At 35.7% G+C, this 17,283-nt stretch overlaps 1 protein-coding gene across 3 annotated transcripts in view; it reads left to right on the top strand.

Moving 5' to 3' along the window:
• Window positions 1–12,586, top strand: part of LOC106063601 (ankyrin repeat domain-containing protein 50-like) — a 38,499-nt gene extending 25,913 nt beyond the window's left edge. For 2 of the 3 annotated variants that reach the window (XM_013222007.2, XM_013222008.2), the window contains exons 2-5: window positions 1,344–3,995; window positions 5,209–5,406; window positions 6,688–8,297; window positions 9,624–12,586. In XM_013222007.2, the coding sequence (XP_013077461.2) occupies window positions 1,533–3,995; window positions 5,209–5,406; window positions 6,688–8,297; window positions 9,624–9,633 (4,281 nt within the window). In that variant the 5' untranslated portion in view covers window positions 1,344–1,532 and the 3' untranslated portion in view covers window positions 9,634–12,586. The remainder of the gene's footprint in view (window positions 1–1,343; window positions 3,996–5,208; window positions 5,407–6,687; window positions 8,298–9,623) is intronic. The other variant, XM_056039109.1, reaches the window with a different exon arrangement.
• The last annotated feature ends 4,697 nt before the right edge of the window (window positions 12,587–17,283 follow it).

The following is a 17,283-nucleotide window of genomic DNA, read 5'->3' as shown; positions in this document are numbered from 1 at the left end:
CTGGATCTAGATATCAACACCAAAGTTTCAACTTTATAGTAAACTAGACATATGTTACCCGCGACCCGCGGGTCTTTATTTGCGCATTACTGTCGATATAGTCACTGAGAGAGTTTTGTAAACAATTAAACGAAATAATAATGTAATAAGTAAAGCGAATGTGTCAATGTAAAAATAGCTAATAGGCTTAAATCCAATTTTTTTTAAAATTAAAACATTTGCTTTTGAATAATCTAGTGGATTGGATTTAGATGTATGTTAAACGTAGCTAATGATCCTTTCACGTTATTTCTCTTTCGCTACGAAAATAAAATTAGTTTTGCGAAAATGGTTTACCCGAAGTCGATACATTCTTATCTATTAAAAACGAAAAGAGCGATAGCTTTGTTAAATAAATGGGATTATAAAGTGAACAATTAAACGAAATAATTTTTAGTACGCGAGTCATGAATGAATATAGATCTAGGCCTATCTCAACTCGGCTTCGCAGCTTTCATAGACGAATGTAGCTTTAGAAAACCAAATTTGAATGTTTATTTGATCAAAATATGAAATGAATGGACTTTAATTAATATGTTTATGTGTTAAAGTATAAGACTATCTGTGCGAAGAGAAGTTTTATCATCTTAGTGTTGAATTAGAGTTTTAGATCTAGGGATGGGATTATAAAGTAACAATAAAACGAAATAATTTTTAGTACGCGATTCATGAATGAATATAGATCTAGGCCTTTAACTGAATTGTCTAATGAAAGAATGTTCGTCAGGAAATCTGTAATCACAGATATAAGGAACTAATTAATGTAAAAAATGCTTTTGAAACACAAAATTGAAGGTTAATTTTATTATATAATGAAATCAATGGATCTTCTTTTGTCTTTTCATGCGTCAAAGTAAAAAACTATATGCGCAAAGTGTATTTCTTAAAATTAGATCTAGGTCTAAATCCTTTCTATCTTTTCTCATGTCAACATTGTAGACATGGCCTAGATCCATAAAATACTATAGCTGTAATAGAGTCGGACAACTTTATTTTTTTTGAGGGTCTTACATTTGTTTTAGGGCTACAATACATTCACTAAGGTCTAAGTTGGTACCCAAGGAAAATTCCTGCCAAGTTTTATCAAGATTGGTCAAGCGGTTTTGATGTCTATAAGTAACATACATACATACATACCCCTCACATTCTACTTTATAATATAGATTGAAATCCAAATAGTTTATTTTTTTTTATAAATAATAATAACAATAGATTTTTAGATCTGAAATCTATAGGCCTATTATATATATGGTGTGAATCTTAAGTTATTGCATTATTTTGTTTTATCTTTTTTTTTCCCACAGAATGTAATGATGTTGAATAAGGCCAGCCTACTTTTGATTGACTAGATTAACTTGTAACTTGAACCTAATCATGGATGACATACCCTGATCTAAGCCAATCAGTGTGTTGTAAATAACGCCATCTATTTGACAACTTTTCTAAATGGATTAGATATTGATTCAGCATACCTTCAACACAAACAAGTCTGTATGAAAATGACAGACTGTTTGTTGAAAGGGAAAAGATTCTTCTGCAGAGAATGGGCATTCATCAAACTTCTGCACTGCCTGGAAACTAGGTCAACATCCAAGACATGTGGAACTCTTGTGATGGGAGGCCCTGGCAGTGGAAAAACTGCCCTGGGGTGTGAATTGATTTGGCCAACATCTCCAGGAAAGCAGACTGTCCTTAAGTCCAGAGTCTTGGCGTATCACTTCTGCCAGGCTCACGATGCCAACTCATTATCAGTGGTGACATTTATAAAAAATCTAGTCTCCCAGGTATCAAAGTCTGGTCTCATAAAAGATTTCAACTCCCAAGTGATGTCACCGCATATACAAAAGATAATAGACCCAGTGGAATGTGAAGCCAATGCAGACGAAGCATTTAAAATAGCATTTTTAGAACCACTGCATTCTTCTGAACCTCCTGAACAGACGTTGATGCTGTGGGTAGACTCCATTGATGAATCTTACCTGCAGCTAGTGAGTGAACGAGGTACTTGCAGCCAGACCATTGCTGAACTTCTAGCTGCACACAATGCTAATTTTCCACCTTGGCTCCTCCTGGTGTGTTCTGCACGAAAGCAGAGCAAGGCAGTGACACGGATGTTCACAGGTTTCAGGAAGCTGAGTTTAGATGACTTGAGGAAATCTCACGTTGTCAGAGATGTCCAGCAGTACATCTTGTGTAGATTAGATGCAGAGGATGGGCTCAGACAGCATTTGAGTAGAGACACTGCAGAAATGTTGAATCAGCTTCATATAAAAAGTAATGGATGCTTTTTATACCTTGAAAAAGTGCTAGACGGAGTAGCAGAGTCTTTCATAATGCTTAGAGAAGTTAGAGAAATACCTGGCACACTGAATGGTCTATACTTATGGCTTTGTCAGAGATTATTTATTAAAAAGCATGTCGTTAAAATTCACCCTCTTTTGAATGTTCTTTTGGCTTCTAGGACTCCAATGACCTGTGACGAACTCTATGAATGTATGCTTGTCAAAGAGGCTGACCTCACAAGAGAAGAATTTGATCGAAGACTTAAATTGATGAGCCGAATTTTAACCAATGGCTTAAATGGGGAGCAGATTGTTTTTCATCATAGCTTTTCAGAATGGTTGCTAGATGTCAAACATTGCACTCAGAAGTATCTGTGCAACGCAAGTGAAGGTCATGGAATGATTGCAATGAAACAGTTAAAACATGGCAAGGAACTTGATGCTTTTGGTGTTCAGGAATTGGCACTTCACCTTGTCAGGGCAAATTTTCCTGAACCCATTCAGTTTGAGCATCTTGTGCAAATGTTGTTGCTTTCAGGAGCAAGTGTGGAAAAATGTTTGTATGCTGGAATGCCTAAAGACCCTAAAGCATTGAAGCTTCTGACAGATGCTGGAGCAAGATCACCAGCTATGGAGGTTAGCATTACCAGCCTTGAATCCGAGCCAGTGGAACACATCGAAAGTGACATGGATAATATGGGAGTAGATGAAGTTGATGCCAATGGAAGAACTCAGATTCATACTGCTGCTTATCGTGGAGACATTCAAAAAGTTTCAGCTTTAATTACTCAGGGAGCATCTCTTGAGATGCAGGACAGGTCTGGACAGACAGCATTAACTTTGGCTGCCAGGCAAGGCCACTTTGCCATTGTGACCGCTTTACTCAACGCTGGTGCATTCATTGATCATGCTGACCACGAAGGCTGGACAGCACTGCGTTCAGCAGCTTGGGCTGGGCACACCAAAGTTGTGTCCATACTTCTTGACAAAGGTGCGTATGTCGACCATGCCGACTCTGAGCAGCGGACAGCCCTGAGGGCAGCTTGTTGGGGAGGACATGAGGACATTGTTAGACTTTTGTTGGAGCATAACTCGGATGTGAATAAGACTGATCATGAAGGGCGTACAGCACTTATAGCTGCTGCCTATATGGGCCATGTGGAGATTGTGGAGCAGCTGTTGAACCACGGGGCTAACATTGATCATGAAGATGTGGATGGCAGGACTGCCCTCAGCGTAGCATGTTTGTGTGTGCCTGCCAGTGAGGGTCATGAAAAGGTTGTAAGCCTACTTCTTGAGCGTGGTGCAGAGGTCAACCACACTGATAAAGATGGAAGCACTCCTCTACTTGTGGCAGCATATGAAGGTCATCCCGGTGTGTGTGACATGTTGCTAGAGTGGGATGCTGATCCCGACCATGTGGACAATAAGAACAGAACTCCTCTCTGGGCTGCTACTTCCATGGGGCATGAAGAAGTAGTCAGGCAACTGTTATTCTGGGGAGCCGCTGTGGATCACATAGATTTTGAGGGGAGGACGGTACTTTGTGTTGCTGCAGCCCAGGGCTCAGAGTCTGTGGTCAGGCAACTTTTGGACAGGGGCTTAGATGAAATGCACAGGGATAACTCAGGCTGGACACCATTACATTTAGCAGCTTATGAAGGGCATCTACAGGTGAGATTATTAATCACTTTCTCTTAAATCTTTGTGTTGTGATTGGTTACATCATCTCATCTCTACCTGTGATACTATCAGGGGCATAAGTCACCAACCAGCTTCTGCCCCTTTACTTGGCATCTGCATTCAGATCTTGGCACCTTGTACTTCTGGGCCATCCCCTCTTCCTCTTTCCTTTGGGCTTCTATGAAATAGAGCCTTTAACATCATTTACCCTATAGATTGCATTGTCTGCAAGGGGAACTTTACTTGTAAACATTATCTATAGTCAGAACCATGTCTCTCATACAGCAGTTCCCTTTATACAACTGATGTGTCCAATGCAAACTGAAATGTTTTTTTTTACTCAGCTGAACAATAATGTATTCACTAGAGTTTGACATTCTTATACTACTACAGACAACTATATAGGGCAGATGATGTTAAAGGCATGTGTTTCTTTGGCCAACAAGCAGGATGTCATGTGACCAACACAACCAACCGCCTTTACTTTCCCCAAGCTAAAATCAGGTACCCATTACAGTTGGGTGGACTCAGGGATGTCCTAAAAATCCCTAAGTTCCTCATCCCAGTCTTCACGATATTTGAACCTAGGACCCCAGGTTCAGAAGCCAAGTGCTTAACCACTCAGCCACTGTGCCCCCCTCTTAAACAATAGTTAGCATTATTTTGTCAAGTTCCAATGAGTGTAGTATAGTTTTAATGTTATTAGTAATCTGTTAATTAATTTATTATATATAGTTTATTTAGTGTCAATTCATTATTTTAAAATATCCTATCTTTCTTTGTAATTAAAAAATTAAGATTTAGTATGTCCTGTCCATGGAACATTTGTTCAAAGCACTTTATCTTCATAGGTTTCATAAAGTATACTATATTAAAGAACAAAGATGGCACCCATAGAGTTGGGTGTCTCAGAAATGACCTCATAGGGAGTTATATCAAGATTCAAAATCTAATTTAAAAATTACAGACAGTTCTTTTAAAAGAGAAAAAAATTATGTTGATCCGTCCGTCTGTCACGTATCTACTACTTAACATATTATATACATCTATGTTGGCACACATAGAGCTTCAAAAGTCAAACATTGCTGTAGGTACTTATTTATAAACTTGTATTTTGTTGTACCTTGTTTAAAGCCAAACAAATTTAGATAAAAAGAATTTTGTATTGATGAAAATGTATTTTGTATTCTGTCTTGTGTCTTAGATATGTCACATGCTTTTAGAGCAAGGGGCTAAACCCAATGAGGTTGACAATGATGGGAGGATTGCACTTATCCAGGCAGCACAAGAGGGCCATTTAGAGGTGACCAAAAGACTTGTCGAGGCTGGCTCAAATGTGAATCACAGGTCTCATGATGGGAAGACCCCTTTACGGGTGGCTGCTATAGAAGGCCATGCACAGGCAAGTTAGCTGTGTGTTAGGATAAAATAATTATTTCTTACTTAAAGTTTGGCTAAAGCAGAAAGATTATAAAATGTTTTCATAAATTAGTATGATCTTTTACTTTCCTTAACATAGCAGAAATGTGTTAAAATATCACTAAAAAAATATTTTAAAGTTATGCATGACATAAAAATACATTGAAAACAAAAATTCAGCATATAAATTATGGCTTAGTGGTTGTTTTTTACACAAGCAAACAGTGATATTATACAGGGAAATTTGTAGCAGGAATGTGGTTGACCACTGGTTATATCTAAATCTCTCTCTCTCTCTCTCTCTCTCTCTCTCTATATATATATATATATATATATATATATATATATATATATATATAACCTTCTAAAAAGACAATTCTTTAAAAAATAAAATTTTTATAATGTAACCATTTATGTTTAAAATCAAGTCATCTATATATTTAATAGAGAATGTAAACTGTGAACTGTTAATGGTATTCTATGCTCCTTTCACAACCATTTTTGAGCTTGTATGAGTTTTTCCCAGCATACGAAATAAGAAATGTTTTTTTTTCAATTATTGTTTCTTTATGAGTATTTATAATGTATGTTTAAAAGTGGAATGATATAACCTTGCTCAACCTTTTTATTAGTTTACTTTAAAAAATGTATTTTGCTGGCTTTAAATTTACCTAAATTACACTTCTGCTTCTACCAGGGATATATTACTGGAAGATGAAGTAACCTGCTCATTACATATTTAATGTGAAACTTTTTCTTTAAATCATCATTGTTAGAGTAAATTGATAACCATGATTTTGCCAACATTTATGATGGCCTGGTCATGTGGTTTACACTTCTAAACATTGTTCCAATAGTACTGAATTCGAACCCTGCCTGCTGCCACCCCCTGAAGGAGGTTTTGGCTAGAACATAAAAAAAAAATTTTATGAAGAAATGTCCAAACAATTACAAATCAAGTCATGTATCTTCTGAATTTATTGGAAACCTTTTTTGAAAAGCATTGCTATACTTTAATGTTTTTAGACACCAATAAGATCTTAGAGATTAAAACATTTTCCTTATTACAGAAGTGGACGATGCTCCCTTTTTAAAAAATTTGCCTAATCAGTAAAAAATGTACTTTAGTAAATTTGAATTTATTTTAATCATCACATTTGCATTGGTGAAATCTAAAATGATTTAATGATATAAATATAAAAATTATTGCTTCTTTATACTTGGTTATATCTTTCTAAATATATGAATTCATTTTGTTATCTAGGTTTTAGAATATCTTCTGGCAATGGGCGCTGATATAGACTATAAGGATGCTGATGGCAGGACAACACTTTATGTTTTAGCTCTAGATGGCAACCTTGAGATGACCAAGATCTTTCTGGACAACGGTGCTAACATAGAGGGAGTAGATAATGAAGGCAGAACAGCGCTGCATGTGGCTTCCTGGCAAGGGAACGCGGATGTTGTGAGAGCTTTACTTAAACATGGTGCTGTGGTCAACTCTATCGACAATGACCAGCGCACAGCTGTCCAGTCGGCTTCCTGGCAGGGTCATGAGGCAGTGGTCAAGCTGTTGCTAGAGTCTGGGGCTGAGGTTGACCACACCTGCAACCAAGGGGCTACAGCTTTGTGCATTGCTGCGCAAGAGGGCCACGAGGATGTGGTCAGGACATTGTTGAGTTTTCATGCTAACCCAAACCACGCAGATCAATTTGGTAGGACTCCATATCGAGTGGCTTTAAAAAGTAATCACACCAATGTTTGCAAAATTTTGGAAGACTTTGGAGCAATAGTTCCTACCGGTGCCAAGAGCAGAAGTAACTCTTCCACCTCCAGTGGAGACATTAAAACAAACACACCAATATCCGGAACTAAGGCCGTGCCTGTTGGTTCTTCTGGTTACATCGGTTCACAAGGAATAGACATGATTCACCCAACCTCCCCAGAGTCTTCGTCAGACAGAAGAAAGTCTTACCATTCTAATAACTCATCCTCCAAGTCATCCAGCATTGTGACGTCGTCCACTAACCAAAGTAGCCAGGGCGGACTTGGTCATGTGTCCAGATTTGACCGTGAGTGTCTCACATTCACACAACAGTTGCAGCAGTGCTCTATGGGAAAGAACCGCTCCCGTCCAATCAGTAGAGTACTCTCCCCCGTGAGTGAACCCCAAAGTCCTGTGCACTCTCCGTGTGGAACTCCTGTTATTCATCGGCAGGCAGCTTATGATCAGCACAACATCAATATCCTGGCCCCTTCACCCATAAAATCCAGCTCTTCTAAGCAAGAGAGGATCTCGGCCACGATAAACATAATAACCAACCCTCATGCTGACATGATGAGCTCTGTGGAGGAACCAGTTTGGCAAAGGAATCCTGCTCACCCTGCCAACAGCCACAATTTTGCCTCTGCCACAAATAGTAGTAGCAGTAGCAGTTCCGGTTCTCGTCAACATCATTACCAACCAGACTCCATCTCCCCAGCTTCTGACCACCCGGCTAGAATTATTATGGGCCGAGCGTCATTAGGCAACAAGAGTCCAGACATGAGGCTGAAAAGAAATGGGATAGTGACAAACCCAAAAGTGCTGAAGCCTTCTGCGTCGGTTAACCACACAAAGTACAACAGCCTCTCACCAGACCCCGAGCTTGATACCAATCTGACCTCTGTCTCAAATGGGCTGGGACAGAACATAATGTTGAATAATCATGACCATCTTCTGAAGAGAGCAGTGAGTGCCCCCTCTGGGCACGTGCCAGCAGATTCTACCAAGTACCCCTTAGTTGAAAGAATTTCCCAGGAGTCTTTAGCCAACCCACGCAACAAACCTGTCAGACCAAGTGGACTTCCAATTAAGAAAATCAACTCTCCACAGTAAGTTTTCTATAGAGTTTGTTTTACTTTTAAAAAGTTTTAAAAATGTTTTTGGGCTGTTATAATAATGCATTTATATTTTAATCTTTTACTTTTCTATAAGATGCTTTTTGCTGGGGATATTTTAAAACCAATTCTTATCACTGGTGAGTTAAATTTGACTTAAGAGGTTAAATTACAAAATTACTTCTACTGGGTACTTAGATTTCATTATCTGAACAATTAAATAAAAATAGCTTGACTTCTGAACTAGGAATCCTAGTGTAGACTTGGATTTAAATTTCGAGATCTTTAGGCGCCTCCGAGTTCACCTAGCTCTAATGGGTACCTGACATTAGTTGGGGAAAAGTAAAGGCGCCTTGTCGTTGTGCCGGCCACATGACACCCTCGTTAACCATTGGCTACAGAAACAGATTACCTTCACATTATCTGCCCTATAGACCACAAGGTCTGAAAGGGAAACTTTTGACACAGCACATCATCATCAAAAGTGCAGAAGGTGCACACCATCTTGTGCACTGTTCTATGCAATTAAAACACAAAGCTAAGAAAGAAAAACAACTGTGCATAGGAAATTAAATATTTCTGTAGATGTCACCCAATCATTCTCCATTGTAACGAAATTTGAATTTCTCTTGTCTGAAGTTCACCTTCACCTATCTCTTAGTTTGATTTACCGTTGGGGCACCACACAAGAATTGTCAACTGTCTTTCTCCATTCCTCCCTGTCTTAGCCTTATAGAATTTCTTTCAATGACATGCCTGTTCATTTTTTTGTCTTCCCATCGCTTTCTCAGCCTGCCTCTTCTTCATTTTCCTGGTACTGTTCCCTGAAGGAAGGTCTATGCCAGCCCTGAGGACCTTGAGATATGGCCATAGAGTTTAAGCTTGTGTTTTGTTACAGCACCAGTAGTTATTTGGTACCGTTGGGTCCAATTGTTGTATTAATTCTATTCCTAATCTCTTCATTTGTGATGAGGTTTTAGTATGAGATACCTAGAAGTTACAGAAATATATTGCATCCACCAGATGAGTCATAGCTAAGTGTAATAAACAATTATGTTTTGTCTAGAGATATTTAATATGAACATTCTAATTGAGTTTCTTTTCCCTCAGTGAAGCTAAAATAAAGATTTTGCTTGTTAAGTAAAAGTTCTTAAATTTGAAGTCATTGTGATACAGAATGTTAGCAGCTTCACTCACAGCTTGAAATGAAATATAGATTTATATTGGCCCTATATAATATCAATGCCAGCATCTATACACATAGCTACCCAGGCTTGTCTACACATGAAAACAAAATAGATTTCAATTTTCTTTTTTCAGCTTCTACTGACGTCCCCAAGAAATAAAGTTATTTTATTTTTCAGCTGCTGCTGAGTTGTGAATCCTGGTGAAAAGTGAAACAAGATGTCCAGCATGAGATGCTGCACCATCCTGCTTGGAAGGCCGCTCTGGTTATTTCCTTTTAAGTTTGCTGCGCTGACTGTGACATTTGTTACACATGCTCCTTGTACATGTATGAACAGACGTTTTGTGTTTTTGTAAATTGCTGACACATTCTGTGTAACCCAGTATAGTTGTAGGACTTGCGTTACTGTACATCTTATATATATGGTTATAATGTACAGTAAAAGGAGAGTTATAGTGTACATTAAGATGTTACATTGCCAGTATTTGTACAACAAAATGTTGTACACTTCATCATTTATAATTATTTCTCAGTTTATGTCAATTTATTTCTCTATTTATTTCATTACTCGTTTGTAGGGTATAAATCTAATTATATTTTTTTTTATGTTGGATTCTTTCTTTCTTTTTTTTTTTTAATTGGGTATTTGGCGGAAAGAAAATATCCTAAGCCCACCCATCTCTAAGAGTGATGATATTTGTGAGAGAGCGTAAAGGCTACGATGCAAGATGAAGCCAAAAAGGCATGGTTCCATAGTTGTTGTTTTTTTGTTTGTTTTGTGGTGATGTGGCCCTGATGTGTATCAGAAATTTATATGGCCCTTAGGCCAAAAAAGGTTGGCCACCACATGCTAAGGATCAGTCCCTTGAACTGCTAGGTAACAGTTCGGTAAACTTTTTTGTTTATTTGCTTACTACACTATTAGACTAATATTGTGAGTCTACAATGTTAGTTTTTAACATTGGTCAATTAAAAAAAAAATTATTTTATAATAGTATTTAATGTTTGTTATTCAATATAAGTTGTACCTGTTTGAAAGCATTAAAATTGTGCAATATTAATTGTTTGGAAACCCTATAAATGATATACACTATTCACAAATTGATGACATTTAAGGGTATCTTTTGAACAAGTATTTAACCATAAATATATCTAAATGTCTGAGAGAGTTAGCCATTAGAACATACTTATAGCTAGGTGAGATTGAAAAAGAGCATTTTAATCATTTAGCTTGAAAAATAAAAAATGATTATTAGTAGGCTACCAGTGAGCGAGTACATGGGCATTAGAAACAGTTCATTTAATTTGTTGATGGAGCTTATTGTACAAGATGTTTGTGTCAAATAGTGTACATATAAATCTCTTGTACATACACCCTCTCATGTACATATAGGTCTGTACAATTCCTGTTCAGTTAATTTATTCATGGACAACCAAACATGCTGCTGTCTGCCACCGAGTTTTTTTTAATTAAAAATTGTATTTATGAAACCACAAGAAGTTTGTGTGAACATTTGAAGTGTATAACTTTCTGCTTGAAATGTTGCACTCAAAACTGATGCATTTGTAAAACTTGCGTGAGGACTAGCTATGTATTATTTGTAAACTGCCGAATAAAAAAAAAAAGATTTTTAGATCCAGTAAAAGCTGATTTATTGTAACTAACTAATATACCTGAATGCTGTGAAGTTCTGCATTGTTTCTCTGCCAATGATCAATAGGTTGTTTTTTTGTTGTTGTTTTTTTTAGTTTGTTGTTTTATTTTTGGCATACTACGCTAATGGTTTAGTTACTTAAACTTTTTCTTTTAAAATTAAGATCATTACTTACTTTTTATCTGACTGTATAAAATGATTATAATTTATTTTTTTGTTTCAACCAATAGTTAAGTATCTGTCATTCAGTGAAATGTCATTTTGGTGTTATTATTTTTGGTGTTTGTATGGCCATGACAGGTTTTATTGTTTGTATTTGATTTTTTTTTAATTTCAATGTGTTAATTTTTTTTACACAATTTATACATACAACCAAAAAAACCCACAAATATACAATTTATATAATACTATAATTGTTTTGGGGGAAATACTTTCTACAGTAACATTTTTGAAAATATTTTTTTTAAACCAATGGTTCTTGTATCTTCGGTAGTTATCTTTTTATTAATAGGAATTTACAGAACATGACGTTGTTTCTAGTATATTAATAGTTTTAGTCCCTTTACTTTTTAATTTTATTTTTTTTTATAATCATATTTTCTACGAATCAGAAAAAGTGGAGGTGCTTTTGGTTAAGTCTGATTTATACATATAACTCTCAGGAACACATTTTTTGTTGAATTACATTTGACACCTGTTTCTCTTATCTCTCCAACATTAGCAATCTTCATTATATCTTGCGACAGTATTTTTTTTAAGAACTGGCCGTTAAATTAAGACTGCATTATATATTCATTTTTTGTTTTATATCTTACAAATATTGCCAGTAAAAATGAAAGTCTCTTGTAAGCTCCCCCTCTCTGTGTATGGTCACATCATCATTTTGTGGAGTTGTAAATCTAAATTTATATTTTCCTCCAGTAAAATACTTCACTTGTAGCAATGCCCAGTTCTATATTACTTGCATTTTAAATGTGCTGTTAAGACAAATGTTCTTTCTATGGATTGAAATTGGGGACAGGGTGTCTGAACTGAGGAGTCTCCGGTTCGAATCCTGTTGAAGACTGGGATTTTGGATATTAGAGGGGGAGGGGCCCATAAGTCTACCCACCCTGAAATTTGTTAGGAAAAGTAAAGTTGACTGGTCATTAGATGACCTATAGATCGCCTTGGACTAAGGACTGAAAATAGATCTTGTCACTCATTTAGTCTTAATTCTAAGAAAGAAATCAGCTGACCTGTCATATGACCAAGTAAGAAAAAAATTTAGCTTAGGACGGCAGAAGAAAATAAAAGCATTATTAAAAATCAGTAGTTAGTTGTCTAAAACTTACATATAACCCTAACCCCTTAATCCTGGCCACATAACACCCTCGTTAACCATAGGCTGCAGAAACAGATGACCTTTACATCATCTGCCCTTTAGACCACAAGAACTGAATAGGAAGTCTTGTTGTGATCCAATCCCAATCTAAAACATTTAGTTCATATTACACATTATCTCCCTTTAGTTCATATTAAACATTATTTCCATTTCATTAATTACAACACACTAAGCACAAAAAGGTTTCTGGCATTGGCGTAGTTAAAGCTAATGAAAAATAAATGGAGTGTATACATTCTCATTTGCTAGCATCCAGTAAAGTATCTGATAAAATTTGTATTTCTAGCAACTTGACTAGCAGAAGTTTAAACTTTTGCTTAAACTTGAAGTCTTGCTTCTGTCTTACCATTTGATTAGATTTGTAAGCACATGTATTTAAATATCTTGTCCCCACTCCCCTTATCCCCTTTATGTAGGATTGGAAATATAATTAAAGTTGTTTGTTTTTTTTATTGTGGAGAAAAAGACAACAAAGAAATGTAACGCTCCATTGCTCCTGTTGTCCCGTGTGTACTGTATTTGGCCAGCTCATTTTTCTGTTTTGTTGGCACACATAACAAAATTATCAGATGACCATTTTGTTTACTTGGAGTGGCGCCAAATATCCTTGCTGTGACCTCATTATTGTGTTCTCTTATGCCCATTCAGATAAAGGAGAGTAAGGTAATATTGAACGCTATCATAACGTTCATTCTGTTTCAGAGTTATGTTACGCAGATGGAGTTCACAAATAAATTTCGCCCAATTATTAAAATTGTATCTTGGCTTTGAGATCACAAACTGTAAGAATTAGCTGTAATCTAACTTGTGGAACATGAAGGGTGAAAGTAAAAATGTATTTGTTATCTTGGAGACTTTGGAAATTGCTGGCAAATGTAACCAAAGAATACAGTAATGAGATTTTAGTTTTTGTATTACAATCAAAGGATGTTATGCATGTACTTAACACACATACAAAATCAATAAGCTGATGTACTCTTGTGTTATGGCAGACTCTGTGTAGCTCGTCTTTAGCTAGTCTATCTAAAGCTGCATCACCTATCCTGGCCTTGTGCTATAGGTTGGCAGATACGTGACCTCAGCTGGATATAATGTAATAATTTTATTGAACTGATAAATAATGAGAATCTCAAAGTTCAAAGAAAAATAATAATTCACATGATGATAGAAGGAACTATTAAAATGCGACTATTTCTCTTATACTTTGTTTAAACACTATTTAGAATATATGAAGGCGTTTTTATTGTTTATTTGACCATGAAGCCAAAAGAACTTTTGTTTGTTTTAGTTTTGGCTTTTTTTTTTTTTATTTATCAGAATCTCTCAACATTGAGATCTAATGTGTGTATTACCAGTATTGTCTTTGTTTTTTTAATGAAATTTGATGAGCAAATTGTGTGTCGTGTAGCTACTGCTTTCAGTGTAGCACATTCCCATCATGATGACTTAGTATCCCAGTATTGTATCATGATATTATTTATAACTATTGTCCATCACTATCTACGTCATATCAACATATCACATTTGCTTAGCATCCCAGCATTGTATCATGCAATGGTTGACCATTGACTATATAGCAACATATCACCATCGCACCGTATCATTAGATGTTGTCTGGACATTCTCAGTATCACTACAGCTTCACTGCCTCACACTGTACATATCAAAAACTTTTCCATTGGTACATTCAGTCAAATCATATGTCTTACTTCCAACTTAAAAGTATGCTATTATTTCTAGTGTTTCAATGGGAAGTAATTTATGATCAGAATAAAAACCAAAAATATAACCTGGCAATAGACATACATATTTATACAAATTGTAAGGTCTTTTAGCTCTGGTTTTAGCATTGCATGAAGACACAGCATTTTCTTTTGATTATTTTCTGTTACTTAGTATTACGTATTTGAAGTTAGTGTGTGGTCAGTGACTGTAGTCAGAACTACAGATTCTATTTAAAAATAATGCCAAAGTGGCAAAGTTTAATCTAAGCTGGAGCACTTCTGCTAGTTTTGAATCCACACAATATTCAATAATGCCAAAGTGGCCAAGTTTGATCTAAGCTGGAGCACTTCTGCTAGTTTTGAATCCACACAATATTCAGCAGAAGGGCTTTTTTTTTTTTTTTTTTTTTTTGGTTGTGGCAGAAGATTTCAGTATTTTTCCCACCTGATTTGATTAACAAAATCTGAACTTTTATTTTAGAGAAACTCAGAAAGAATATTTATGTAAATGAATTTGTTTTTTTTTGTTTTTTTGGCTTTTAAAAAGTTTGTCGAATCTCTATCATATTATTTTGTTGTCAGTGATCAGCCAACACTAAGTAGTGCATCTTTGTCATAGCCTTTAGTTGTAATCTTGCTAGGTGCAAAGTCTGTCTAGGTCATCATTGACTGCAGTCATGCATTAGTTATGTGTAGTCATTCGCACACAGTATTTGATAAAACCATTTATAGCATCTTTATATAAGCATCATCTTCAAAGCTGTTTTTTTCTAGCTGTGTACTCATGTGACATTTTTTTGTTTAGTTGCATGTCTGTATCCAACAAGGCTAGTGAATTATACCTATTGATGTACCAACAATTCATTTTGGATTGATTTTTTTTTTTTTTTTGTTCTACATTGAATGGACCTCATTCACCAATCGTAAACAAACATTTAGCCACGTGATAATATTGATAAAACAATGAAAAAAAACTGTCACCTGATAGCCTGTGTGTATTACATAATGTGTATAGAAGAGATAGAGAACCATGTGGCAAAATGTTTGTTTGTTTACGATTGGTGAATGAGGCCCATTGTATCCAGCCTTTGTGTACCCACTGTAGCTTATAAGAACAAATATGGCTTCTATTTATACTGACTGTTAAATTCTTCAAGTATTTGCTTAGTATTTTGTTGTTTTACTTCAGCTTAACAATGGGATGAATGAAATCTAGATACACATGTATTAATCAGACCAATGCTATCAATTTGTAGTTTCAAGGGGCCAGTCAGTGAACTAAAAAAGATCTTTAACTTGAGGCCGTTATTGTATTTTGTGGTCTGGATATTTTGACTGTTGTTGTGGGCCTTTATTTTCCCCCGCCTCTATCTGGTTGTAGTCTAGTTTCAATTTCATTAAGTTTAAAATGTACAGTTTGATCTGAGATTGTTATGACTCAATCAACTTATTATTTATCATAAATCAAAATTCATACCCTTTGCCAATGTATCAGTGTAATTCCTCCAGCATATTTAAAATAAGTTCTGTCTCAAAAAAGTGATTGTTTTATTTTCAGCATAATAATGTTGATATGCTATACACATTTGGAAAAGCAATGAATAATGATGTCATATTTTTTTTTTAGTTATTGAACCTTTGACATAATGAGTTTCTACATGAACATTTTTGTTTAAACATTAATTTTTCAATACAAAGTTGTAGATATAAAATAGAAATATTGATTTTTTGTTTATTTACTTGTCTATAATTTGGTTTGAAACCATACACCTTATGATTTTTTTTTTTATTAATTGGTCCAATCATTTTTCTGAACTTTGCTCATTTTTGAATTATTTTTTGAGACCAGATACAGTCTGTGTTTCCTTTTTTGTTTTTTTATTTTCTGTACTTTCTATAAATGTTGTTGTTTTTTTTGTACAGTGAGGAATCAATACAAGATGCATTTTTGTCTTTTCATAGGATCTTACTTTCATTCATGTTAGTAAAATTCTATTTGAACTCAGATGGTGTTGGCTTCAGTTTATAGGTTTCCATTTGATTTTGTTGTGTGTGTGTGTCTGTACACATGAAAGGAGCTTCCAATGTATGCTTCAAGGGCTTGTCTTTAATAATAATATTATTATTAATATGATTATAACCAAGTTGCAAAGCTAATACATCAACACTTGTCTTTGACACACAATTTGATCGGTAAGGATACTCCTCCTTATCATCCTTATCACGAATACTTACCACAAGAGGTTCTCGAGTCTACTGATCATTTGCTGTACTGGGATAGGCCTATTTTGACCGACAAAACGGTAGATTTTAATCGCCCTGATCTGCTGCTCATCGATAAAAAAGAAAAAGCCTCCCATCGCCGTACCACTGTCTCATAACTTGAGAAACACTGGGTTGGAAAAACAACGAAAATATGGGAACCTTGGCTTGGAGATTAAGCGTTTATAGAAGTTATCTAAAACAACAATATACCCCATTGTATATCAACCGAGGGGATAATAACAACTGACCTCACATATACCTTCAAGGCCCATAACATTCCTAGGAACATCCTCGTTGCCTGTCAGAGGGCGGTACTGCTGCAGACCTGCCACATCACCAGAAAATTCCTCAGTGGAAACTGATAAAGGGACTACGATGAATTTTGTTTCCCTTTAACTCGACCCTGGCAGCGCCAGAGAATGAATACTCGTTCTTTTCTAACATGATAATAATTATCTGTATTACTGTGACTGTACACATGATAGTGTACACAAATATCATGAAGGGACCCACCCCAATATATTTGCTAAAACCTTATTATTGAACCTCTGTGAATGGTTCTCAAATCACTGGTTCTAGCAGCAACCCTGTGAGTCACTTTAAATGTGTACAAAGCTTATATCAACTCAGTCTTTGTGTCTGGTAACGTTGTGTCTCTGACTCCCAAGCTGAAAGTGTGCACACTTCTTTTTCCTAACAACACAAGAATCAATTTTTAAAAAATTAATCGGTTAATTAACTATTAGTAATTAATTATTTTGTTTGG

This window comes from Biomphalaria glabrata, chromosome 8 (assembly GCF_947242115.1).
Source record: "Biomphalaria glabrata chromosome 8, xgBioGlab47.1, whole genome shotgun sequence".
In the NCBI taxonomy this organism is placed as follows: domain Eukaryota; kingdom Metazoa; phylum Mollusca; class Gastropoda; family Planorbidae; genus Biomphalaria; species Biomphalaria glabrata.
The sequence above is the reverse complement of the archived record's forward strand: the minus strand, read 5'-3'. Positions and strand labels throughout refer to the sequence as shown.